The sequence below is a fragment of the Vulpes vulpes genome, chromosome 15, assembly GCF_048418805.1.
Source record: "Vulpes vulpes isolate BD-2025 chromosome 15, VulVul3, whole genome shotgun sequence".
In the NCBI taxonomy this organism is placed as follows: domain Eukaryota; kingdom Metazoa; phylum Chordata; class Mammalia; order Carnivora; family Canidae; genus Vulpes; species Vulpes vulpes.
The window spans coordinates 93,714,436-93,740,184 of record NC_132794.1 but is presented as its reverse complement, the minus strand read 5'-3'; the positions used below and the strand labels follow the sequence as shown (position 1 = coordinate 93,740,184).

The 25,749-nt window shown below is 35.3% G+C and overlaps 1 protein-coding gene across 2 annotated transcripts in view; it reads right to left on the bottom strand.

Moving 5' to 3' along the window:
• Positions 1-1,345: 1,345 nt before the first annotated feature.
• Positions 1,346-25,749, bottom strand: part of SLK (STE20 like kinase) — a 63,595-nt gene continuing 39,191 nt past the window's right edge. Inside the window, exons 10-19 of one of the 2 annotated variants that reach the window (XM_025993270.2) lie at positions 24,460-24,590; positions 24,122-24,245; positions 21,435-21,614; positions 18,968-19,060; positions 12,436-12,565; positions 11,629-11,753; positions 10,513-10,701; positions 9,847-9,972; positions 8,615-8,728; positions 4,093-5,027 (exon numbers count right to left, since the gene is read on the bottom strand). In XM_025993270.2, the coding sequence (XP_025849055.1) occupies positions 4,881-5,027; positions 8,615-8,728; positions 9,847-9,972; positions 10,513-10,701; positions 11,629-11,753; positions 12,436-12,565; positions 18,968-19,060; positions 21,435-21,614; positions 24,122-24,245; positions 24,460-24,590 (1,359 nt within the window). In that variant the 3' untranslated portion in view covers positions 4,093-4,880. Of the gene's footprint in view, positions 5,028-8,614; positions 8,729-9,846; positions 9,973-10,512; positions 10,702-11,628; positions 11,754-12,435; positions 12,566-18,967; positions 19,061-21,434; positions 21,615-24,121; positions 24,246-24,459; positions 24,591-25,749 lie in introns of both variants that reach the window. The other variant, XM_025993279.2, reaches the window with a different exon arrangement.

Sequence of the window (25,749 nt, the reverse complement as noted above, 5' to 3'; positions counted from 1 at the left end):
TCCTGGAACAAAGGAGTTATGATTGCAGGGCATGCATAACAATGAATGGAAGACCAAAACTCCTAAAAGGAAAAATGCACAAATATGAGACGCCCAGTAAATCACAGTAAATGCATAGTAAAATCAGTCCACTTCAGAGAAAGTTACAACTGGCCAAACTGTGAAATGTTATAAGCTGTGACTCTCCACTGCTGGATGGGATTAAAATAAATCTACTTCTCTATCTCTACCTTTTAAAAGCCTAGACAGTTTGCTTTCCATGTGGTCTCTCCTGAGTACCTCACATATTATCCTGGGAAAAAAATACCACTTATAAAGTTCTGTATTGAACAACTGCTAGTGACAACATCCAGTGAGGCCCCAAGCATTCCGTGTGGTCTGCTGCGCCCTCCTTTAGCACATCCTGACAGCTACCTGCTCTGAATTGTCATGGGAATTCTAAAAAATGAGTACGTAAGGCTTTCAGAATTTCAGACTTTTCACTATGTAATGAAAATTCTTGTATATAATGAACAATTACATCACACCTTTTTGTTTAACTTAAAGGCTGAATCAAATTCTTTTTGTAGTAGTAGCTTCAAGGGCTCAAGTATTAGATTCCCTCTAACGGTTCTTACTTTTATTAATCAGACTTGATCACAGTGTTTCTTAGTTACTACACTTACCCTTCTAAGCTGTCCGGAGTCTTCAGAGAGTCCTATGTGCAACTGAAATAGGGTAAAAGTCCAAACCTGCTACCTTCTCTGGACAGAACCAGAAAGGGGATGGGCAGACATGAGATACATCCTCAGCTGGATGGCAATGGATCTGAGCCTCTTGTTTCACTTATTTAAAAAAAAAAAAAAAAAAAAAAAAAAAGGTCAAGAATGAGCTCAATAGTGTGTGATGCTCCTGAATTAGAAAAGGACACACTATACCTCCCTCCAGCCAAGCTGAACACTTGCCAAATGATGAACATGTTAATGACAAATGTTAATGACAAAAAGAAGTTATTTTTAGCAGAAGTGAGATCATATGGTTAGTGAAATGTTTGATGAGAAAAACCATCCAAGGGAAAAAAATTAAAAATATGTATATATACATATGTTGATGGAACTATTTTAAGCCCCACCCAAAGGAGGGGTTTGTATAGTGAAAGAGACCCCTCTCCAAGTTACCAGTAAAAACCATATTCTTGTGTGTGGTGATGTGTCAGGTAGGAATACAGGCAAGTCTGAAAGGGTCCAAAGGCCTGGAGGACCACGAGGGTTAAAAATCAAACTGGGACCAAAAAAAATGCTGCAAAATATTCTCATGAAAGACAACCCAGTATCAAAGATTCTTAATAAAAGACTGCTTCTCGGAGTCAATTAAGAAATAACTTTATTTTTCATTTATCAATCCCATGATTGAAAAAGACATGTTGCTCCCAAATAGACAAGAGGCATAATCGGAAACAAAATTCTTCCTGAAAATTTAGCTCATGAAGTTATTACACTGCAAAAATCAGCAAAGAATTACCAAAAGCTGCAGCCAACATTTAAAACTGGTGTAACATTCTACTCAAGCTTAGCAGAAATTTCAAAGCCATATCAAAACCATGTCAGCCACAGACTAGCAACAATAGAGGCATTAACTGTTGTGCCTTCAATTAAAGCATTTAAAATATCCCATTTCCTATAAAAGATCATCTCCCCAAAAAGAAGTAATTTATTTCATCGGAAGACTCTCAGAACTGGCAAGTAACTCTCCTCTTCCACCCCAGTTCTAAGCTTTCCTTTAATCAACAATATCTAGAGCTCATCTTGGACAGAATTTGGCTTCTCAGAAGAGTCTTTGTCATTTAAGCACAGTGTGGAATGGGAGTAAGTGTGTAGTTACCAGGGAACTAATGGAGTACAAAAGACAGTCACTTCTGAACTCGCTGATGCTCAAGAAATCAGAGAGCCTCCATTACAGAGGGTCTCATATGCCTGAGAGCTTTGTGCTTGAGGAAACACTACTTAGAGGTAGCTCTGGTTCTGGTTTATATTTAATTACAATTTGCTGTATCCTGTCACAGGAAAGTTCTAATATTTTCAACAAAGTATAAGCACTCTCAATTTCCTCTTTACCCCCGCCCCCCATAGCTTTCCCATTGAAAAGGGTAAGAAAAAGCTTAATTGTGACTCCATAAAGAATAGCAGCTAATTCAGCAATTCACACCCAACTCCAGACAGGACATGGAAAGGCAACCTGGTGCAACCAGCTCTGTGAGCTAGGCCTGCAGAAGTGCAGTGTGGTGTGTTCACAGCACGCAGGGAGAAGAGGGAGGCTGTCATTAGGGCGCACATGGAGAATTTCTTTTATGTGTTTCATAGCACATTCTGCCGCCACAGCAACAAAACAACCAAATCAGGGACGGATCTGATTGTACTCTTTCAAGAAGTCTGGGCCCCTCCTCAACTCCCCACCTACACTTCATGCAAGAATAAACAATCACTATTAAAAAAAAAAAAAGATCACTATTATCTATTTGAATATAGGGCCTAACAAGAAGTAAGCAGGGATGGGCAAAAACAGCATATTCTATGACAAAACACTTCTTGAAAAGATTTACGTGACTTTAAGCATTAAAATGAATGTTTCACCTCTACACATGTATCACTTTGCAGTCCCACACCCACATGAATATGGTCATATTTGAAAGAGAACTCCAGCATGAACACTGAATCCAAAGGGCAGTTTTAAGGTTTTATAAGATTTGCTAATAAACTTACCGGAGTGTCAACCATTTCTACTCTGAGCCTCTTTTCTTTATTCAATACTCTCATGTCAAGTTGAAAGGAATAAAAAGAAATATTCAGACCAAATTAATTATGTGTCACAAACTATTTAAGACACAGGATCATCCTTTAAAAGATAATAAAAAAGTGTACACTACCTGAAATATTAATTTTTTTTATAAAGCCAATAAACAAAATTTTAAAGGGAAGAATGGTATGAGAACCTTCCTCCTCTCTCCCTCTGCAAATAAACCATTAAATACATTGGGTAACATTATACTGTCATTTTTATCATAACAATATAAACAATTTCCATCATCATCCTGAATATTACTTTTATAAAGATATATACTTTAAAAGGCTTTCAAAACATTTTTCAACCCAGCATTTGAGAATAAAGCATTAAGAGTTTTGTATACAGTAACACATTCAATGTGATAAGTGTATGAATTTACAACCATACATTATATATATATATATATATATGTATATATATTTATATAAAAAACAAACTTGGCCAGAAGTTAAGGCTAACTACAAAGTTGTCCAAGAAATTATGCTTGTCAAAACAATTACAAAATTAAAATCACACATGCATTTTTCAGATCTAAATCACTGACAAAATAAGGTTCAGCATTCAAAGTTTTCAAATTAACTGCAAGAAAGTGCTACAGATATTTACATTTTCTTAATATGAATCAGTGTTCCCACAAATTACACTTAAATTTTTCACCAGCCTCAAATGTAATGTAACTAAAAACGGAAACGTCTACAATTTGGTACCTAGTACTCTTAAAAGAGAATAGGTTGAAAATAGCAAACAGCAAGCATCATTTACAAATGGGCCCTTTGGGCACCGAAGTACATTGCATAATACTGTTTGACCTGGCATGGGCTTGGAATTCTGAGCCACAAGAGGGACCAAGAGTGAACATTTCATTAGTAATTACATTTATCAGCAACCATGTGATAAAGGTTTCAGGCTTTTCCCAATCAAATCGAAGTAAATAATTTAAACATGGAACTAAATAAAACCAAAATACAAAAGACTTTCTCTCAACAACAGTCATTTCTAACATTGCCTATTTTATGTTTTTAAAAGTATTCTGAACAAATGCCTCTTTTAAGATTAATTTCAAATAATACATTTATAAATATAACTCAGAGCCTGCAGGCCTTAGGCAGAGTTTTCAACGAACATAATGTGCTAGGATGGGAGAGGTCACTTAACTAGCTCACAGATTATTTTAGACAACAAACTGAGACCCTAAATCTGTACTTCTTTTAATTTGGTATTATATATTTCCAATTTCAATATCTAAAAGCTACTTTTTCTTAATCTTTCGAATTTTGCACAACATATATTTTAGGATGAAAATTTCTATCAAATGGTAATAGGAGCAATATTTTAAAAACAATAATGCTTAATGCTAAGGATATTTGTCCCTGTTGAATCAAAAAAGGAAATTCTACTTTAGACTCAATTGAAACTTAGTGTTTTAGGCACTATTTTAATAAAACTAGCACCCTTAATTATTAGCTCATGACTAAACAGGTAATTATTTTAGACAAATTACTGAAATAATGTTTCTTTTTTAAAAGTGTCTATTGCTATTGAAAGACAAAATAGATTTACTTAATTAATAGGATATTTTGAGCAACTCATAGGTTTCTTATGAGAGCTGATTCACCAAAAGAAAACTATTCCAACTCTCTACAGCAGAGTTGCATCTACAGAATTTAGGCAGCACTGAGAAGTTAGGTCAGGTAAAAAGATATCCACTAATACTCAATGGCCTAACAGCTTTTTTAAAAAAATAACTTCAAACATTGTATTTAACAGTTTTTCAGGTAACAGTGTCTAAAGAACACAATTTTTAAGATTAATATACAAAATCACCTTAGGGAATTACTGCAAGATGCCACTTTGCCAACATGGCCCAGCATCTGTCTTGGGTCCTTTCCCTTCATCTTTGCTAAACAAACTAACAAAATAAACAAACAAACAAAAAACACCTAGAAGGTGAGGCAGGTGATTGTCTTCATAAGCTCTCTGATATAGATTGTGGCAGAAGATGAAGAGAACAGAATGACATATTTAAAAAGCCAAACCCAACCACAGAATGCTTCCTATTGTTACGACCCAGTGGAATGCAAGCTAGGAATAGGATAGAACTTGGAAATCCGGCTTTGTGTTGATGGGTTAAGGCATTCAGACTCCCCAGTCATTTTAAAGAACACCTCCTGTTCCTGCAGTTTCCTGGCAAACTCTTCTTCCAATGTCTTAGGAAGGAAAGGAAAAAGAAATTATGTGCTGGTATTAACATACAGAGTTTACTCTGACAGCCAAAAATAAAACTATTTGCTTAAAACACTCTCTGTGTTATCCTAAGGAAGACCAGAGTGCACAACAGTTACAATAGGTTGTGCACAGCTCTAGACTGAAGACTTCAGCTCAGCCAAATATATGACTTGGGTCAATTACTTAACTTCTTTCTATTACAGAACCATTTCGTTCTTCTGTTGTAAAATAGGGAGAGTATCACCTACCTCACTGGGTGGCTATGTGACAATTAAACATGATCATGATGTCCTTAACACATACTAGGCACTCAACAGATGGCACTTATTATTGACTATTACCTGTCTCTCCAACATGGTACTTCCAATTTTGTTTTTTTATTTTTATTTCTGATGTGCATGTCTTTTCTTCCACAAAGGACTGTAAGTTGTTTGAAGGTAAGCCCTAAACTAGATTCATCTTCACATCCCCACAATACACAGGATATATATAGTAAGTGCTTGATAAATACCTGAGGTAACAAAGATTTTGTGGACAAGAGATTCAGGGATAAGTGCTCCTGCAGAGGCACAAAGCTTAGCAGAAGATGGAAATATATAGGAAGGTTTCTCAGAAGAGGTGAAACATGAGCTCAGTCTTGAAGTTAAGATAAGAATTTGATAGACAGGATGTAGAAGGCATGCCAGACAGAGGGTGCTAAAGCAATGCACACAGGCAGGAAACCATGAACTTAGTATGAGTAATGGTGATTATACCCAATACTGGAATATGAACAGGGAACAAAGTGGCCTATGGGAGATGATACTAGAAAGTTTGACTGTGGCCAATGTACGTATAGCACTATGATGGCCATAACGTCAAAGTGAGACATTGCTCTTTTATTCTGATAGAATTAAAAATTTATCATCACCACAAGCCAGTATCAGAGATATTCTTAAATATAAAAACTCTGGTGAATGGCAGACAAGCAGGAAGAAAGGAAAAGGAATTTGAGATCAGAAGGCCCATTAAGGACATTAATGAGCATTTTTAAGCAGTAGAATGATAGTAATGTGAAAGAGAATTATTATAAAAAGAGAGTTAAAATTATTTGTCATCTCACTGACATGAGATGTGATGGAAATACAAGACAATTCAGGTTGCTAGATTGTATGTCAACTAGAAGGACAGGGATGTTGAGAAGCACACTGATGATGGAAGGGACCGCACGGGGTGGGGGCAGTGAGGTGGGAACAACAAAGGGCAGTGGTGACACGGATGAACCTGCTAAGTTCAGTCTGATCTCCACCAAGCTTACAATCTTTAGTCAACATTCAAAAGGTATGTACTAATCATTACAATATACCAGGAACTGTTCTAGAAGATGAAATACACCAGTAAACCACGGAGGTAACGCTCCTGCTTTCAAGGAGCATGCATTCCTGTGGGAGAAGATGGATAATAAACAAATGAGTCTGGTGATGAAGAATGTTATAAAGGAAGACAAAGATGAGGGGACAGGGAATGTCTGAAGTGGGCATGGAGGCTATTTTATATAGTCACCAGAAAAAGAAACCTTTGTGAGATGATATTGGAAAAGAGGCCTGAATGAAGTAAGAAGGAATGGACCACCCAGGTGGAAAATGTGTGCTTAGAGCATGAACCAATAATAACAAAACAATAAATAATAGCAACAGCAACCATTCATCAAACCCTGACTACAGCTCAGGTATTAGGAAGCGCCATACACACACATCACTCCTTTTAACTGTCTTAACAACCCAAATTAGGTAGGTAGTGTCATCTTTGTTTTATAAATGAGTAAAACTGGGCTTAGGAATGTTAAGTGACAAAATTAAATGTTAGCACTGAGATCTGTAGGACTTCAGAATTTGTGCTCTATACAATCCCTACTATACAAGTTCTGGGACTGTCCTTAAATATGCAGCAGATAAGCCATGACAAGATACAGGATCATCAAGGCTGTAAAGGACAGCCTTGTGAGATATCCACATTCCAGGTGACTGGAAGACAAAAAGTGATAAAGAGCACAGAGAAAGACGAGAGGTCATAAAAGTCAGATGAGAAGACAATTTTAAGAAACAAGATTTTTTTATTTATTTATTTATGATAGTCACACACACACACACACACACACAGAGAGAGAGAGAGAGAGAGGCAGAGACATAGGCAGAGGGAGAAGCAGGCTCCATGCACCAGGAGCCCGACGTGGGATTCGATCCCGGGTCTCCAGGATCGTGCCCTGGGCCAAAGGCAGGCGCCAAACCGCTGCGCCACCCAGGGATCCCATTCTTAAGAAACAAGATTTCTAATGACAACAGATAATAGCATAGGCTGTTAGCAACTCACTTATGACCACTGGGGAGTATGAGATGAAAACTAGATTGCAAAGAGTTAAAAAAAACTGGAAAAAGGCCCTTCTGTACCTTTTGAATTCCAATCCACATGAATGTATTATCTATCCAAAAATTTAACAAGAAATAAAATTTAAATTAAAAAGCCACACTAACAACTGACTTGTCATTTCACTTCTTCCAGAAACATTTAGCACACAGTAGCTGCCAAATACAGATTTTCTTGACTGACTAACTGGATAAATGAAGAAAGAACAGTTGAAAGGTACAGCAGGAAAGAAGGCCAAGAAAAATAAAGGTTTAAGTTTGAGAGCTAGCAAAGGGAGACAATCACAAAGCTATAGAAAAAAAATGAGCTGCAATGGTTGTCCAACTGGACCAGGCCAGTAGAAAATCAAAAAGGAAGGAGGTATAAAAAAGGCTGATAGCTGGATGGGGAGAGGAGGCCTTGCCTATTTTACTAGATTGTGAATTTACTATCATACTGGGGCCTTATAATCTGAATTCAGTCAACTTGTCCAGGCTAAGCTGTCACCACTTCCTTCCTTCTCTCCCTCCTTAATGCCTACACACAGGCACACTCCCTCAGTGCCCCAATGACAGGGAGCTATTTACAATTTCTATACACATCATTTTCATCCATTCTCTTCTCTGTATTTACATTGCCCATCACCCCTCAACCTGTCTGAATGCCTAGCAAGCTCTTACTCATCCTGAAGTCTCACTTGCTTAGAAGGCATCTCCTCTGTAAAGCCTCCTTAACTTCCCAGGCAGACTGAAGCAGTCCTTGGCCTTGGTCTTAACACTGTCTCCTGTTCTTACCTCCTTCAAAGCAATGATCCTATTAAACTGTAATTGCTTGTTACTACATTCTGAACCTTTGGGGGACAGATTTTGTCTCTATCTCTGTATCTCCTATCTCTGACACTCTATCTGACACACATTAGATAAACAGCCAATAACTGAGTGGATAAATGGATGAACACAAACATATTTTATCTAAAGCTTTTAAAATTACCTTTTCCCAGGGACGCCTGGGTGGCTCAGTGGTTTGGCGCCTGCCTTCAGCCCAGGGTGTGATCCCAGAGTCCCGGGATCAAGTCCCACATCGGGCTCCCTGCATGAAGCCTGCTTCTGCCTCTGCCTGTGTCTCTGCCTCTCTCTGTGTGTGTGTTTTTCATGAATAAATAAATAAAATCTTTAAAAAAAATTACCTTTTTCCTAGGTCTCAATTTCTCTCTCCATTCCTTTAATTCTTGGCTGTGTTCCTCATCTAACTCCTTCAGTTTCTGAGTCTCATGCTCAACCAACAGGTGGCATTTTTCATTCTGAAAATAAAGTTTGAATTAGAAAATTTCAGATTAACTAAGCAATTTTTCACAAATGTAATTATCTTCCAAAATAATAAAGTATTCATTAACATCAAACTATTACTGAGGTTCCAGACTCTCCTCTGAAAACCAAGAAGGGCTAAAAACTATGAAATGAGTCATAGCTTCATTTCTGCAAGTTTAAAAGCTTAGATCTGTTACTTACCATATGAAAAGAACTTAAATAGAATTAGTTTGATACTGTTTTTCCTTTCTAAGAAAGTTTGCTCATAAAACTGATACTTCTAAGTGCACCTTATATGGATTTTACCCACTGGTACCAGAATGTGGGATTAGGACTATCCCACTCTAGGGACACCTGGGTGGCTCAGGGGTTGAGAGTTTGCCTTCGGCCCAGGGCGTGATCCCGGGGTCCTGGGATTGAGTCCCACATCGGGCTCCCTGCATGGAGCCTGCTTCTCCCTCTGCCTATGTCTCTGCCTCTCTTTCTCTCTGTGTCTCTCATGAGTAAATAAATAAAATCTTTTTTTTTTTTTTTAAAAAAAAAAAGGACTATTCTACTCTAGTAAATTAACCAAATATGTAAAATATCCTTTATGTATGCACTATTCTGAAATTTTGAACATTTTAGGCTATATATACTAGACGGGCTGCATACTTCAGGTAAGGCCCCAAAACAGTCTCCCTAATCTTTACATTTCTTAGGATAAAAATTCCTATTGCTTTTTTCAAACACTTAGAAGAAAATGAACTATTTCTCCCTAAATGAGAGTTTAAATTCAGAATCTGATAACAATACCACCAACCTCATTTTGAAAACTGTTCATTTTCTTTGCGAAATAGACTAAAAATACTCAATACTGCTTTTGAAAGACTCAACTTCTTAGGTTATAATTTAGCCTCATCTTTATATTAATCATGGTTATATAAAAGCTAAATAAGTGACTATGAGACTAACTTGATCTTTGTTTGGGTCTATACAAAAAACAAAACCTCTCAATCCCAACATTTTCATGAGTAAAGTTCAGTTTATTTTGCTTAGCTACAGTTTTCTCCAAGCTAGCCATTTGTGCTGCCCTTCTCCCACCAGCTGTTTTCATGCTCCTGTATCTGACCTGCAGCTGATGCAGCTCTCGGACATTGGCTTCACACTGCAACTGAAGATCCCGCATCTGATTTTCATGTTTTTGATGCTGAGCCATTCTTTCATTTTTCTGCCTCTTTTCTTCCTGAGAAGCAAACTATAAATAAGGAAAAGAAAATACAGTTAACAATGTAATTTCTGCATCTTCCAAAGGAATACTTAAATAAGTAAACAAGACTTAACGTACAATAAATTACAGCTCCAAGTAATAATATATTGTGACTTGAGCTGGATTCTACATTACGGATTTGGTGAGAGGGGGTACTTTGGATTAAAACCTTTAGTGACCTCAGTTCATTTGTATGCGGGACCTAACAACTACAGAGGCAAAGTGAAACTGTATGTTTAACTTCAAAAGTTGTCCAAGTCACCTAATTCCCAGGGCTGGTCTTAGGACCAGTCTAGCCTGAGACCTCATATGTGGGTCATGGGGCAGAGGAATGTGCCCTCTTTGGCCACCAACATAGGAACACTAAGCTGGTATATGCCACATATCTAGCCCCAGCCCATAAAGCCAAAGAAAACATCAATAAGCCCAAGGTGGCTCAGAATGTTTACAACACAATTACATGACACTTCTAAAGGACATTCACATTTTTTTAAACCTTAAAGAAAAGAGAGTAATTGGCTTATTTACCTGTTTAATTTTGTCACGGTCCTGATCTGGTGTGGCCGTTGAGTTAATTCTCAAGCTTTTCTTAAACATGGCCATTCGAGTCTTGGCCTCACTGCGCTGAATCTTAGGCAGTCTTGCTCTTTCTTGAGTCTGTCTGTTTTTCAATTCCTCAATAAGTCGTTGATTGTAACGCTGCATTTGTTCTGTTTCCTAAGAACATATCAAACAGAATCCAGTGATGTAAATATAATTTTTTTTAAGATTTTATTTTTTTATTCATGAGAGACATACAGAGAGAGGCAGAGACATAGGCAGAAGGAGAAGCAGGCTCTCTGCAAGGAGCCCCATGGGGGACTCGATCCCAGGACTGCAAGATCATGCCCTAAGCCAAAGGCAGATGCTCAATCGCTGAGCCACCCAGGTGTCCCCAGATATAATTTAATACTCAGTACCCACATGTATGCTCAAACATGCCATTTTGTTGTTCTCAAAATTATTCTTTTCCCTGTCACATCATCAACCAGCAAACTTTTAGTAAAAATGTAATTTATAATAAAAATAAAGCTATTAGTAATAAGAATCTTTTTTTTTTTTTAAGATTTATCTATCTATACTGAAGAGAGAAAGAGAGCACAAGCAGGAGGGGCAGAGGGAGAGGGAGAGAGAATCTCAAGCAGACTCCATGATTAGCACAGGAGCCTGACATGGAGTTTGACCCCTCAACCCCAAGATCACAACAACCTGAGATGAAACTGAGTCAGGTGCCTACCCAACTGTGCCACCCAGGTGCCCCTAAATAAGAGTCTTATACTGAAATTCTTTTACTAAGTCAGGGAGTCCACATTTTTAAGATACTTGAACCATAAATGGAGCCACAACAGCTACCTTTGACAGGATGAATATTATAATGTAGAAGAGAACTTAAAGCGCTGTATTAGTCACCTTCTGCAAAATTCGTACAAAGAAGTTTGCAATCATGATCAAGATACAATTACTAGAAACTTCACCAAATAAATTTTAGGATTTTAAAAAAAGAAAGGAAATCTAAAATTCATTCTCTAAGAAACAGAAGTTTCAGAAATGAATAACTTTAAACTTTAAATGAACAAAAATTAAACCAATTTTCTTTTCATTAACCTTCTCATGTCGCTTAAGTAGCTGATGTCTTTGCATGAAATACTGATCTTTAAGTTGCTGTTTGAGCAGCTGGTGTTTTTCTTGTAAGTGTCGTTCTTCAAGTTCCCAAATTGCAGCTTCTCGAGCTAGAAGAAGAAAGCAATTTTCAAAATGTCACTTTGTTCTTTTCACTAGTGTACTTTGGTCTTCTTTTTAATATTTACATAAAAGTGTTCCATATACACTAAGTTACACACATACAAACACTGTGAACAATAGATGAAGTATTACCAACATACATGTATCAATCACCACTTACCATTCTGTTCTACTCTCCTAAAAACAGAGAATCCCCCACCCTCAACACCAAAATTCCTTTTAATCATAAAGAATAAAATCTTAGCTTTTGTTAGGGGAAATAAGTGCTTAGAATCCCATTCTATCATGTAGCCCTTAAGTATACCAACAATTATAAGGCATGGTGAGTATACCAAAACTATTCAGGTAAAATTCTAGCATCAGCTGGACAAAAAGATATGTTTAAGGATTAGGTTTACTGCTCACTTCTACTGTCATAAAGACATTCATCCAATGGCTTATAGTATTTCTTAATTTTATAGAGAATTTTAAGATTTTAAATTCTTAAAATTTAACATAAAGTTTTTCCCCTTATTAACTTCATCTTTCTCTCTACCACTCTAGCAAAGGAGAATATTCAAATAATTTCCAATCATTTGATATTATGGATATTAGATATATCCATGTATCTCAACAATGTTCTTCAGACATCATTTAATACACACACATATGCTGCATAATTTCATATACCTCTCATGAGTTGCTGTTTGTTATTCAGGCACTCTCTTTCAATATTGGCTAGCTCTGCCTTCTGCTGTTGGATGATCTTTTTCAGAGCGCCATCTAATTCTTGTTGCTGCTTCTGAACAAATTCCTGTTCCTAACAGACACAGTTAAACCATCAGTTAATAAGCATCTACTGAGTAAAACATTCATTTATCTATATGATGATATATATCAGTAGTTAGCAAGATTTCTAAGCCAAGTTTCTAAAATTAATTGGATTTAAAAATCACCAATTACATAGCATATACAATATAAATGTATTAGTCACTCAATTCAAGCCTAGGAAAAAAGTACTAGAGTACATAATATTCTAAACTCACTATTAAACACACGCGAAAGAAGTCTATAACCCAATCATAATTAAAATGCCCTATTACACAAACATCTTTAGGAAAATAATAAAACTAGTGCTTCTAAAGCTTTTTGTTACACTATGGTGTGGATAAAACAAGAGTAAACAAGAAATGCCTCTTAGGAAAAAAGAGAAGAAAGAGCAAATAAGTAAACTCATATCAGAATTTTAAATATCTCTATTTTTCCAAGAAATACAGAGTTAGGAAAAAACACCATGGCTTCACTAACGAAAGATAGTTTCTATTATCTATGGCATGTACCTAAATATAACAATAATTTGTGGACTTAATGAGAAATAGTACATTGCTAGAGAAATGTGAAGTAAGAATAGTAAAGTGAGTTACATTTTATAAATATACATACAAAATTCGTTATTTTTTTAAAAAGATTTTTATTTATTTATTCATGAGAGATAGAGAGAGAGAGAAAGAGAGAGAGAGAGGGGAAGAGACACAGGCAGAGGGAGAAGCAGGCTCCATGCACCAGGAGCCCGATGCGGGACTCGATCCCGGGACTCCAGGATCACACCCTGGGCCAAAGGCAGGCGCCAAACTGCTGAGCCAACCAGGGATTCCCCCAAAATTCCTTATAATCAGAGAACTCTACCAGCATGTTTCGGATTCACTCATTCGTTCAACAATTATTTATCAAGTACACACTATTTGCCCAAATGCCAGATTTATGCTTTAAAAAGAAAAAAAAAACCTTCAATAACTGTATAAGAAAAGGAAATGTTGAAGTGACTTATGGTCTTTATGCTAGATCACACATTTACAGAAGGAAAAGAACATGCTCCAAATTGAAGAAATACAAGTTTTTCCAGTAAATGTTCGGCTCTCCATCCCTCTCTTGGCAGATACAGCAGTCTGTGATGATTAGCAAAAGGGACATTCTGATCAATTTGAGTGTGGATTTAGAAATTTAGGATTAAAGTGGCACTCCACCTATAATGCCTCCTCTTGCACATCCTAGAGAAGATAAAACCTCAAGATCCATTTTGGATCCATTCTTTATGCCTTGGATAGAGTCTGACAGGATCTGGATCACTACCAGCCTCGTCTTCAATGCACAGAAAGTGAGTCTAGAGGTCTTCCTCAGGGTGCTTGCCTTACTACTATGTCTCTGGAGGTGACAATTAGGTCTTAACATTCATGATGTCCTGTTAAAGTAATCTGGAGTTATAAATACTGCTGCCTCATCTGTATAATAATTTGTATGTTAGCATAAATACAAATACACACTAACAGAAAGACTAAAGAATAGTCTCTATAAAATACAACTGGGAACTTGACTACAGTCACTTTGTAACTTTATCACAGAAAAAAAATCCCACAACGAATATTTAATTTAAACTATCTAGAATAAGGTCTTTTGAGTTTTAAAGAAATGCAAAATCTCCATGCCTATCTTAAGCAATTATAACAAAGAAAGTTGTTTAAACTTTACATTTTCCTACAGTAATTATCACTTATAATAAAAATTAAATTGTTTCTCTAATTTCATTGTAAAATTTCTATAAGCAAACTTATATAATAAACAATATAATCAAAGGATTTTCTTCTGTTCAACATTTTTACCATTAATCGCTTTTAAGACTTAAAAAAGATCTATGTAGTCAGAAACAATGGGCCCAAATTATCTACTGTAAATATAAATATTACACTTAGACTCAAATCAAATGCAAAAGTACAAGATGGGTGTGAATCAATATGTGAAAATTAAAAAGGGTAATATAACCCAGTGCCACTAAAAATGTGAATGCAACTACTTGTCAATTCTTGGTTTATTATTATATTTATGTCTAGATTAAGCAAGATAAGAGTTCAGTTCAAAGAAAACCTTTACTAAGTACTTACTAAATGTAGGGCACTGTACTAGTTATGAGGTTACTAAAATTTTAAAGAAACAGTATTGCCTTCAAGGACCTTCCACTCTAGTGGTTCCAAATTGGTTTTGTCTGTCATATAGAGTCGTGGGCTCCTTCCCTTAGTATCGCATTTTCAAAAGTAAACCACAGAAAACCAAAAGCTGGAATACAGGATCTAGAAACCATGCCAGACAATGAACGGACAGAAAGAACTAAAGAGTGTGTCCCAAGCAACTAATACATAAGGGGAAAAGAATAGCTAAGACTATTATAAAGGAGGAGACAGAACTAGCACTGTGCTGCTCGAGAAGGTGAAATGAGGACAGGTAAGAGTCAAGGTAAGCTATGTACACAAGTGCTTTTGACAATGAGAGTTAGCAGACACCAGTTGTCTTGCAGAGCCACAGACTTAAATAATTAAGCAGAGTCTGGATAATTACGTAGTCAAGAATACTGTGCAAATAATTTTCTTCCTCTCTCTTTCCTTTCTTCCTTCACTTACTCATTTAAGTAATCTACACCCAATGTGGCGCTCAAACTCATGACCCCATGATCAAGAGTTGCAAGCTCTTCTAACTGAACCAGCCAGGCACCTCAAATAATCTTCTATATTAAGGCTAAAAGTTAACTGAAAGATCCAGGTCCCTTATATACTAATTCATATATTTTATTACCTCAAAAGAAATGAACTTTTTGTATTACTGAGTTTTCATTAAATTAACTACAAAAGTTAGGTACAATACATTCACATTGGAATTTGTAATTAGATATTATACCCTTAGGACCTAAAGGAATAGTAATCTTACATTCCAAAAAGATTGAACAAATTACATTTACCCTAAAAAAAAAAAAAAATGGATTTAATCACTAAAAGTAACAATTTTAAATGAACACATAAGCTGAAATGAGCACCCTTTCAAAGTACAAGTTTAAATGTTAAGAAATTTTATCATATTAATCAGATAACTATAAACATTAAAAATATAGCTTTGGGTTCTAGAAATCTATAGGAAAAGGTTATGATATATTGGGCTCTTTGTATAGAATTTGATTCTAACTCAAAAGAAAAGCTAAGAATGGTAATGATCAGAAAAGTGATCGTAATTCATAATTTCTCCCTCTCATTAAAAAAAATTAGTGTTTTTGCTTACTCTTTAGAAAACTATAGAGCTCAGCAGCTGCCAATAAAAAAAAAAGTCTGATTTCAGGAGAGGGGAAAGGAGGGGTTGAAATCAAGCTGTATTCTATCTACTCCAGTTGTATATATCAAACATCACAAACAAAAATTACAGAGTTAAATGGGCTAGTCACTTCCCTATAGAAACTGTGAGAAAGAATACAGCCTGGAATTCCAGACTTAATTTAACACTACAGCAAGGAGAACATTAACTCACTGTTCATTATGGACAATTTGAATAGTGAAAACTAGAGTTAAATGGAACTACAATCATCACTTTTAATATGGCTTTTCTGACCATATCCATAATTAAAACGTTTATATAAACATATGCAATCAAAATTTCACTTCACACAAAGATAAAAAATCTAATCACAGCATTCAATTTCTCACATGTGCAAAGCTTTTAAAATACTACTGGGAAGGTATTTCTTGAAAAAGATGAAAATCTCAAAATTGTGGTGAGGGTAAACACAAAAAGAACACTACTACAAGTGTTCTAATTCCAGTTCTACCATTAATGTCTTTTCTGACTTTAAGTAGATCACTTAGTCTTCTGCACTTCAATTTCCATATCTGTAAAACGGATACACTCCATCCCTATATTAGGGAGGTGGCAGTGAGAATCAAATGTGAAAATTCTTTGAAGAATACTACATAAAGTTCACTTCAGGTTATTATTATTATTGTCATTACTGATATCATTATCTATCAATCTTCTAGATTTTAACAAATGGAGTGAAAAATGAAATGGCACATGTGAGCTGAAGAAAAAGCAGGTAAAACAAGAGAAGGCATCCTCCCATAGACATGTGGGACTTACATCCTGCAACTGGGCGTTGAAGACCGCACAAGATGACAACTGAAAAGACTGAATCATGACCTGAGCAACACCCTGTGGATTAAAATACAATGCACCTCCCCGGTGAGAATATAGCTGATGACTTTTTGTAAATGGAAAGAATGATTATACAAAATGCTGAGTTTCAGGAGGCCTGGAACAAGTCACCTAACAGAGAGGTCTCTTTCTCATCTGTAAAAGGAAGGTTTTAAACTACATCAGCGGTTTCCGAACTCTAGTTTGTGTTGTTTTTAAACCAAACCCTCTCTCAAAAAATTTACCATAAACTGTATGAAACAGATGAAAAGTAGTGCTGGGAAGTGGAAGCAGGGAACCAGAGCACCACAGTCCTCCCTTTTCGAAGGATTCTCAAAGTGCTTCTTCCAAACTCAAGAGCTCCTGGGAGTACAGTTTAAAAACCACTGAACTAGATGATTAAATACATTCAGGCTCCATGACTATGAAACTATTACACACAAATTCTCAAAAAGTTTAAAATAAACTCTGTAAAGTTACTGTTTAAGCTTCATGAAAAAAGCAGTAGCAAAAAAGAAACATTTTTACATTTGTTAGATTACTAAATTCTTCATTAAATTTATAGAAAGAAATTTACTATTGCTTTCATCTTTAGTTGAAAATAGAGCTTAGCCCCCAAAATCTTTTGAAAAATCACCAACAATGTTTAATTAAAGTACAGGATCATCTAACTTCTTTAACACTAAATTCTTATCTTGTTTGAAATCCAAATTATCCAAAATTAGACGTGTGGCAAGCAAGGACTTCCTCTTCACCTACTAACAATATGATCCACAACCACGGGACTAAGCTGATAAGAGTTTAGACTAGACACAGAAATAACAACTTAAACATGAAAGGCAGTACAGTGTGGTGGTTCACATGTGCTTTCATTTGTAGAACATGTCCTCCCCTGTAGAACAGAGGCAGTAAGAGTAACTACCTCATATGTTGTGAAGTTAAATGAGTTCATGCAGGTGAAGCACTTAGAACAGTGCTTGACACATAGTAAGTGCTATGTTTGCTATTATCACTCTAACTAGTAATCACCCATTAGGCCAAGACAAAATTTTTCACTGGTTCACACCAAAAAAGTTAAATAAAAAAAGAAAAAAAGGTACTAAATTTATTTAAATAGGCTAGTTTTGTTAAAATTTTAAATTCAAAAATATTTTCCTTATTTTTCATGGTGTTAAAATACTCCCTCCTTTAAAATGATGGTGATAAGTAAACAGCAATTTAAAATGTCCTTCTGAAAATAAAATAAAACATTCTTCTGGACAAATAGAAAAATTTTAGATGTCATTTCATCTGTCATGGTCCCCACTGCTTTTTGTTTCTTCTCTGTTTTTCCATGGGTCTGTAAAAGTTTGGGAACCACTTTTTAAATCACATAAAACCACATTAAAATGATAACTGAAAGCAATCCACTAACATATAATCCATATCTCTTCTTCTGACATATGTAACTACAAATTGAGTTCACTTCTCTCTGCTTCCAGACTGAGTGCAAACTTAAATAAAAGAAAAACTATTCCTCATATACATGATCTTGTAGAGTTATATGAGATAATTCTAGAAAAATCTGTTTAAAATACTATCTTGTCTGATTTTTAAAGAATTCACCCATATTAATAGGTTCAGTCTTATAACCTAGAATCAAGTTTATACAGACAGTATTTTTTTTAACTGCTCGATTTTGAATCAAAAAGAAAAACATACTTAAAATCTACTTTTAAGGTACTTATGTTGTTGAGTTTAATAGTAATAAACATTTGATCTACCATATAACATTACCATTTACTGTTGTTCTTCTAACTTCCAATTTTATAAAAATAATGGCCTTTTAAATAGGCATTCTTTTCATGCACAATGCCTATATATACTCATCTTTTGTATTTTGTCAAAAAGTCTTCTATCAAACACTGACATCACTGCTCAAAAATATAAATTCCATCATGATTATATAATAAGAATACAGTGGATTATATATTAACATACTTGTTTATTTCATCTGGAGTCAGCTTTCCAAACATTCCACTCAATTTCGTATTAGCAACTTAAATGTCACCATTAGTGTGATTTCAGATCTACATAAAGAATGCCCTGGGAACCTCTGTAAGTGCAGAAGTCAACATCATATAATAGGTACAGTAGGAGTTTGCCCTTTCAACCATGGTTTACTAAGCTGCAAGAATAATGCTGCCTTCTGTTTTTAGTAGCTTTAAGCTGCTGCTGTTACCTGAGCATGCTGGCTTTGTGCAAGCTCCTCTTTCCTGCGTTTCATGAGCTCTTTTCTCAGCTCTTTGGGTGCTTTCTCCACTTCATTTATAACCTACAGTGTATAAGCATGCAGGAGGTGGGGAAATAATACTTTCTCCACAGCAAGCATTTATGTGAGCAGACAAGCTACAAGTCAAAGATTAAAGCTGTTAAAAAAAAGTTCCTTTCAACATGCAACATACAGGTGTTAGTTTGGTGAAAAAGAATGAAAGGATAGAACATGCTTAATCTCAGTGCAGAAAGGGACATCATACCATGTAAAGGTTAATCAGGTGCTTAATTATCCCTACATATTATCCTCTAAAGATCCATAGACAATCAGTAAAGGATTACTAGCAGCACTGATTCTGAACTCAAAATGATAAATTCAACTGACCCTCTTAAAAGATCAAACTGTATCTATTGACATTGTTTGAAATGTTGAAAATAAAGAAGGTTTATGCCATTTATACAAGTGCAAAGTTTCATAATTGGCTTGATAAAACCAAATAAATAATTCTAAATTAAATTCATTTAATGAGACCAAAAAAACAAAAACAAAAACAAAAGGAGAAATAAATGGACACTATGTTTTCCTTTTTCATAAAATGCACCATTTTATACATAGTGTGATAAAAATCAACATCTTTGATGATTTTGTGTCAAATTAGAATAACATTCTCCTTCGCTGACAATTTAAGCCAAACTTAGTTGTCAATGTTCAAACCAGTAATAAGCACTCACAAGATAATAGTTTAGAATGCTATGATTTATCACACCAAATAAAGTATATATAAAATGAAGTATAATTTAAAGCTCCTTCTTTTAATCATTTCAAAATCCTAGATATGTATTCCACCTAACAGAAGATCTGTAATCCAACTATGAAAAACAATCATGTGTTTACAAGTAGAAGCCCCAAAAGCAGAGATTCCAAATCACCACATGCTACTGATGGTCTGTGAAAGAGACGGATTTTGATTGTAAAGAGTGTATTTAAAATTCCCCATCAGTAATCCCTCATGAAACCAAATCACCATTAAAAGGAAAAGAGACTCCCCAAATGCAAGAAATTTAGCAATGAGGAAAAAAATACATTAAATAATTATTTAAAATATGCATATCATGATCTCAAACATGTTCACTAGCTAAAACTCTCCGACCCCAAAACAGTAAAAATAACTACACTTTAATATATTTAGGATTAAATCATATATTTATCTATAAATTTTTAAAGATTTAATCTGATGTTAAAAAATAACCTCTCAATAAAAACTACCCCACAGTTTCAAGAAAATTGACATGGAGCCTCAGTAAAGTCATACATCATGGTATACAGAGAAACCTTACATAAAATATTTAACAGTAAAAACACTAATTTTTAGAAATGGTAGCCACATCAAATAAGATTATATACCATTTCATTATTTACCTAAATAAATTATATAATGCATTGTATTTATTAATCTTAGATTCTACACTTTTAAAGCAGACCCTCAAGTTCAGCACTATGATGCTCAGTTTTATGCATAATTAAATGTTAAAGTCAATAAACATGAGTATTTTTGATATACAACAAAAATGAAAATGCATATACAGGTTTGGTTGAGATTTTTATTCTAATCCTAATTGAACTAATCATAATTATTGTCCCTAGGGTCTTTAACATCACAAAAAGGTAAATTCTTCTCCTACACTAAAGGTACAGAATAAATCATAAAATCACCTTTGCTATTATGTAAAACTCTTGTTTTACTTTAATTTGGGAGAGAAAAAGACATTAATACAATATATATATCCTCTTTATGAATCAATGACAACTTTTCATAGTAAACAATAGCACAGATTCTATAACAATATGGAACAGCTTCAGGAAAAATTTAAAAATTCATTGTAAAGAAATGACTTTACACAGGTATTTTCTACCTGTGACTCTTCAAAATATCTTTCAATCTGATGGATTTATAATTTCAAATTTCAGGGTACTCGGCTTTTGTTTTGGCACAATGTTTAAGAAAGGCAATACAGCTAACCAAGAAAAAATGTTTAAGTATGAATTAAATATTGCAAATAAATAATAAGATGAATTATTGTTCCCACCTGCAAACACAACATAGTTAGTTTTCTTGAAAAAAAGTAATTTCTACAGAGGCCTTAACTATTGCATTACTAAAGGAAAAATGGTAGATTGGAAGGAAAATGAATTAGACTTGGTTCAAGACTTAGCTGGACATTTAATGGTAGTTTGTGAACTTGAACAGACCACTAAAAACCTCTTCTACCCCATTCTCCTTAACAGTAAAATGGGATAACACCTCACCTTACTACCCTACATGACTCTTGGGAAGACCGAAAGAATGAATGAGTACTATTATTCCTAGTTCTGTAGTCTTAAGTGTACATTAAAAAAAACAGCTTTCATAACTAAAAGCAGTAGTTATACTTACCTCCTTCTTTCGATTCTTCAACATATTCTGAAATTTGGACAACTCTTTCTCTTGTTCTCCTTTAATGCGTTTGGCTTCATCTCGTAAGCGATTTGTGTGTTCTTGTTCTAGACGTTCAATAGTCTGTTTCTGTTGTTTTTCTAGATTCTCAATTTCTTGATCATACTGTCGTTTTTTGCTCTGTAAAATAATGTGGCTCAAGATCATTTAACTTTTCTTTTTTTTTTTTTAAAGATTTTATTTATTCATAGAAATGCAGAGAGAGAGAGAGAGAGGCAGAGACACAGGCAGAGGGAGAAGCAGGCTCCACACAGAGAGCCCGACATGGGACTTGATCCAGGGTCTCCAGGATCATGCCCCGGGCTGCAGGAGGCACTAAACCGCTGGGCCACCAGCGCTGCCCAACTTTTCTTTTTTTTTTAAATATTTTATTTATTTATTCATGAGAGACACAGAGAGGCAGAGATACATGCAGAGGGAGAAGCAGGCTCCCTGCAGGTAGCCTGATGTGGCACTCAATCCCAAGACCCCAGGATCACCTGATCTGAGCCAAAGGCTCAACTACTCATAATAACAATGTTAACTGAGAGTATATAACCAGTATTTAAATTTAGTGATGTGACACAACCTTTGCATTACTGAAAAAGTCAAATGCACTAAAATATGTTAGAGAATGTTTTTTAAAGGATGACCATATGGCAGTGCTTGAATGGTTCAGTCAGTTAAGTGTCTGTCTTCAAGGCTTCCCTCCTCAGTGAGAAGTCTCCTCCTCCTTCTCCCTCTGCCCCTCCCCCAACATGTTCTCTCTCTCTCTCTCTCTCTCTCTCTCTCGCTCTCTCTCAAATAAATAAATCTTTAGAAAAAAAAAATGAGCATTTCATTTTTTTCTAACACAAAATACTTTTCTCTATTATACAAGTAGAATAGCCAAAATTTTTAAACCATCCAGAAGAATATCCAGTTGCTATGAAGTACTAAAGTTAGAAAATTTTCAATATTTATCCAATAAATGTTTGATAAACCAAAGGTCTTATCCAAAGTCTATTTTAATAATGTACCATTTACTTGTCATATTTAGATTTACTCTTCTTAAGATTTTTTTTTAAAGATTTTATTTATTTGAGAGAAAGCAAGTGAGCAAGAGCACGAGTGGAGTGGGGGGAGACAGAGGGAGACCAAGAGAAGCAGACTGCCTGCTGAGCAAGGAGCTCAATGTGGAGCTAAATCCCAGGACCCTGAGATCATGACCTGAGCTGAAGTCAGATGCTTAACCCAGGTGTCCCCTCATTAAGATTCCTAAACATTCTGTTTCAATACAACACAAATCTTTTGAAATTATAAATCTGCTCTTTCAATGAAAGATTCCTGCTTATTTAATTACTTGAGTATTATATAATTTGGATATAGGTAGAGTTAAATATCAAGGGTATTTTAAAAAAATAAGTAAAGTGGCAGTGGGAGGCTCGGTTGTTTAATCATCTCTTGATTTGGGTTTAGGTCACAATCTCAGGGTTGTGAGATCGAGGTTGGCATTGGGCTCCATGCTGGGCATGAGCCTGCTTAAGATTCTTTCTGCCCCTCCCCCCAGGTCAAAAAAATAAAAAGTAAAAAGCAAAACATTTTAGAAATATTTTGTGGGAAAAGAGATGTAATTATTATAAGGTTCTTGAATATAGAATGTTGAGTACTATAAAAATACTCAATAAGAATAAAAGTTCATTATTCTCTTAAGAATTCTCAGGTATGATCCAACAAATGTAATCAACAACGATACACTGTACAGAAAACAATCCTTACTACTTACAACTTATATGAACAAAGAAACATATTCAAAACATGAATATTGTAACATTTGAAATAATCTTTTTTCTAACCCTCATTAAACTAGATGTTTCAATAAATACTAAAATTTTAGGTCACATTACTGATTCCTTTTCCAACTTTGGCCACAAGGTAAAAACAGAAAGATTCCATGACAATTACCCTTGACTAGTTGGCACCAATTTCTCTATTAGCTTTGAATAGGGATGTGGAAGCTTAACTATAGGAGCCAGAGAAGTAGGTGTGTTTTGAACAAGCCCCAAGTAGTTCTAATACTCAAGTCAGGCTTGAAGACAACTATTCTAGACTGCCTTAAAATCTTAAGTTTCAGGATCCCTGGGTGGCTCAGTGGTTTGGCGCCTGCCTTGCCCGGGGCATGATCCTGGGGACCCGGGATCGGGTCCCACATCGGGCTCCCTGTGTGGAGCCTGCTTCTCTCTCTCTCTCTCTCTCTCTCTCTCTCTCACAAATAAATAAAAATTAAAAAAAAAAAAACTTAAGTTTCTAAATTTAAGAGGTCAAATCATAACACTGAAAAATTATCCAGAAATAGGCACACCTGAGAACTTTATAAAGCATCTGCTAGCTTCATGATTCCAGGTTTTGGTGATAAATTTTAATCAAAGAAAACTGGAAGACACATCTATCACACTGTAAGTCAGTACAGGAAGACTGAGATAGAAGATCCTTTCATAAAAAAGGAAAAAAGGCATCTAGAACACCAAAGAGATAAAGGCCAGAAATACTAGCAAGGCCAGAGAAAATCTCGTCATCAAAGAACAAGTTCTAAAACCTGCTAGTGGGTTTTTGTTTTTAAAGCACTAAATTTCAGTATTAACAAAATGGTATAAAATCTAAGACTTTACCATCATTTCTTGCTCAAAGCGCCGGAAAATTTGTTCTCGCTGTTGTTGCAGTTTGCTATTGAGCTGCTGTTGGGCTCTTTGCTCTTCTTTCTGAAGGAATCTTAACTCCCGAAGTTCCTGACGTCTGATAAAATTTAAAAGCAATAATTAGAGAAGATAGCAAAAATTACACCACTAAAGCAATGCTTTAAAAAAAAAAATTAACAATATTTTCAAATGGCAAAGTAGTAAGAATAACCCAAAATTAGCCAAGACTTTACCCTTGTTTCTCTATTCTTCATACTTTGCAGAGACTGCAAGGAAGTCCAAACCCAGTTTTAATTATGTTCTCTACTCACCGAAGAAATCTCAACTCTTCAGTTTTGGAATCACTATCTGTAACTATCTTTGACGTCGTTACACTCACTTCTACACCATCAACAACAAATTTGCGTGTTTTCTTCAATGTTTTCTTTTGTCTTCTTGTTTCCTGAGTGAGATTTTATGTTAGTTAGGTTTTGTATGGAAAATACTGGAGACAAAAAACATTTTCTTAACAAAACACAACACAATACCATGCACCTATAATTTTTATGACACCACATCATAATTAGGCACAAGTGATAAAAAAATTCACATAAATTAGTATAACTTTTACATGTTAATCATTTCTCTTCCTCTTTTGACCCTGTAAGTTTTTAGATACCTCTGCTTTTCAGCTTTAGAACCACTGACAAAACACTTTAAAATGAATGTCTGGGGCTCATCTCTTAAAGAATCTAAATCAACAGGTCTGAGAGTGGCTGAGAATTTGCATTCTAGAAAGGTTCCCCAGGTAATTTTTACACACTGACAGGGCTGGGAATTAAAATCTATTTCATCAGCAGCAATAATATCAACAGCCCTCTTCCATCTCAAAAACAGAGATGGACGTGTGATTTTAGAATTACTAGAAAGATAACATTTCAGCTGCCTGCTATTGCCTACAATTCTTTATCAAGACCAAACTCCATTCCTCAGCTGATATCCAACTGCTTTTTAAATAGAAATAATGGAAGTATAACACTCTAAAAAATATAGTTTGGCAAAATATAAGTATTGAGAGCAAATAATTACTTGGTTTTGATATGGGGGAAGGGTCTGAAAGCAAAGGGAGCAAAAGTGGAATGTGATAATACTAAATTAAAATGCATTAGAATTTTAGTTTGTCTCTGGCACTTTCCAAATACCTTTTTGCAACCTCTTAGTGTTCTACTTTCCAGGCTACCAGTACACTCACATTTCTCTTCCTAAGCCCTGGACCATGGCACACTATCTAGCCAGGCTTTCCCTGAAATCTAAAGTGGGCATGCCACCTTGTAAACCTAAACTTAGTATTTCAGTTTCTACTTAAGTATCTACAATTAATATCACCTTAATTCTAAAAAAAGTATTTGGATTTTTTACTAAGTCAGTGAATAAACTTCAAATTATGTGTAATAATTTGGTGCAGACAGGCAGACTCATCAGTCACGCCCTAGAGTCCAGTTCCTGAGGTCAGTTTCCTAAATTGTTCCTGTTTTGTACAGTCTTTTCCTCTGCTGTCAACCCAAAGTATCTAAGTAGTCTATGGCTCACCTGTATCAGAATTCCATGGGTTCTTCTGTTAC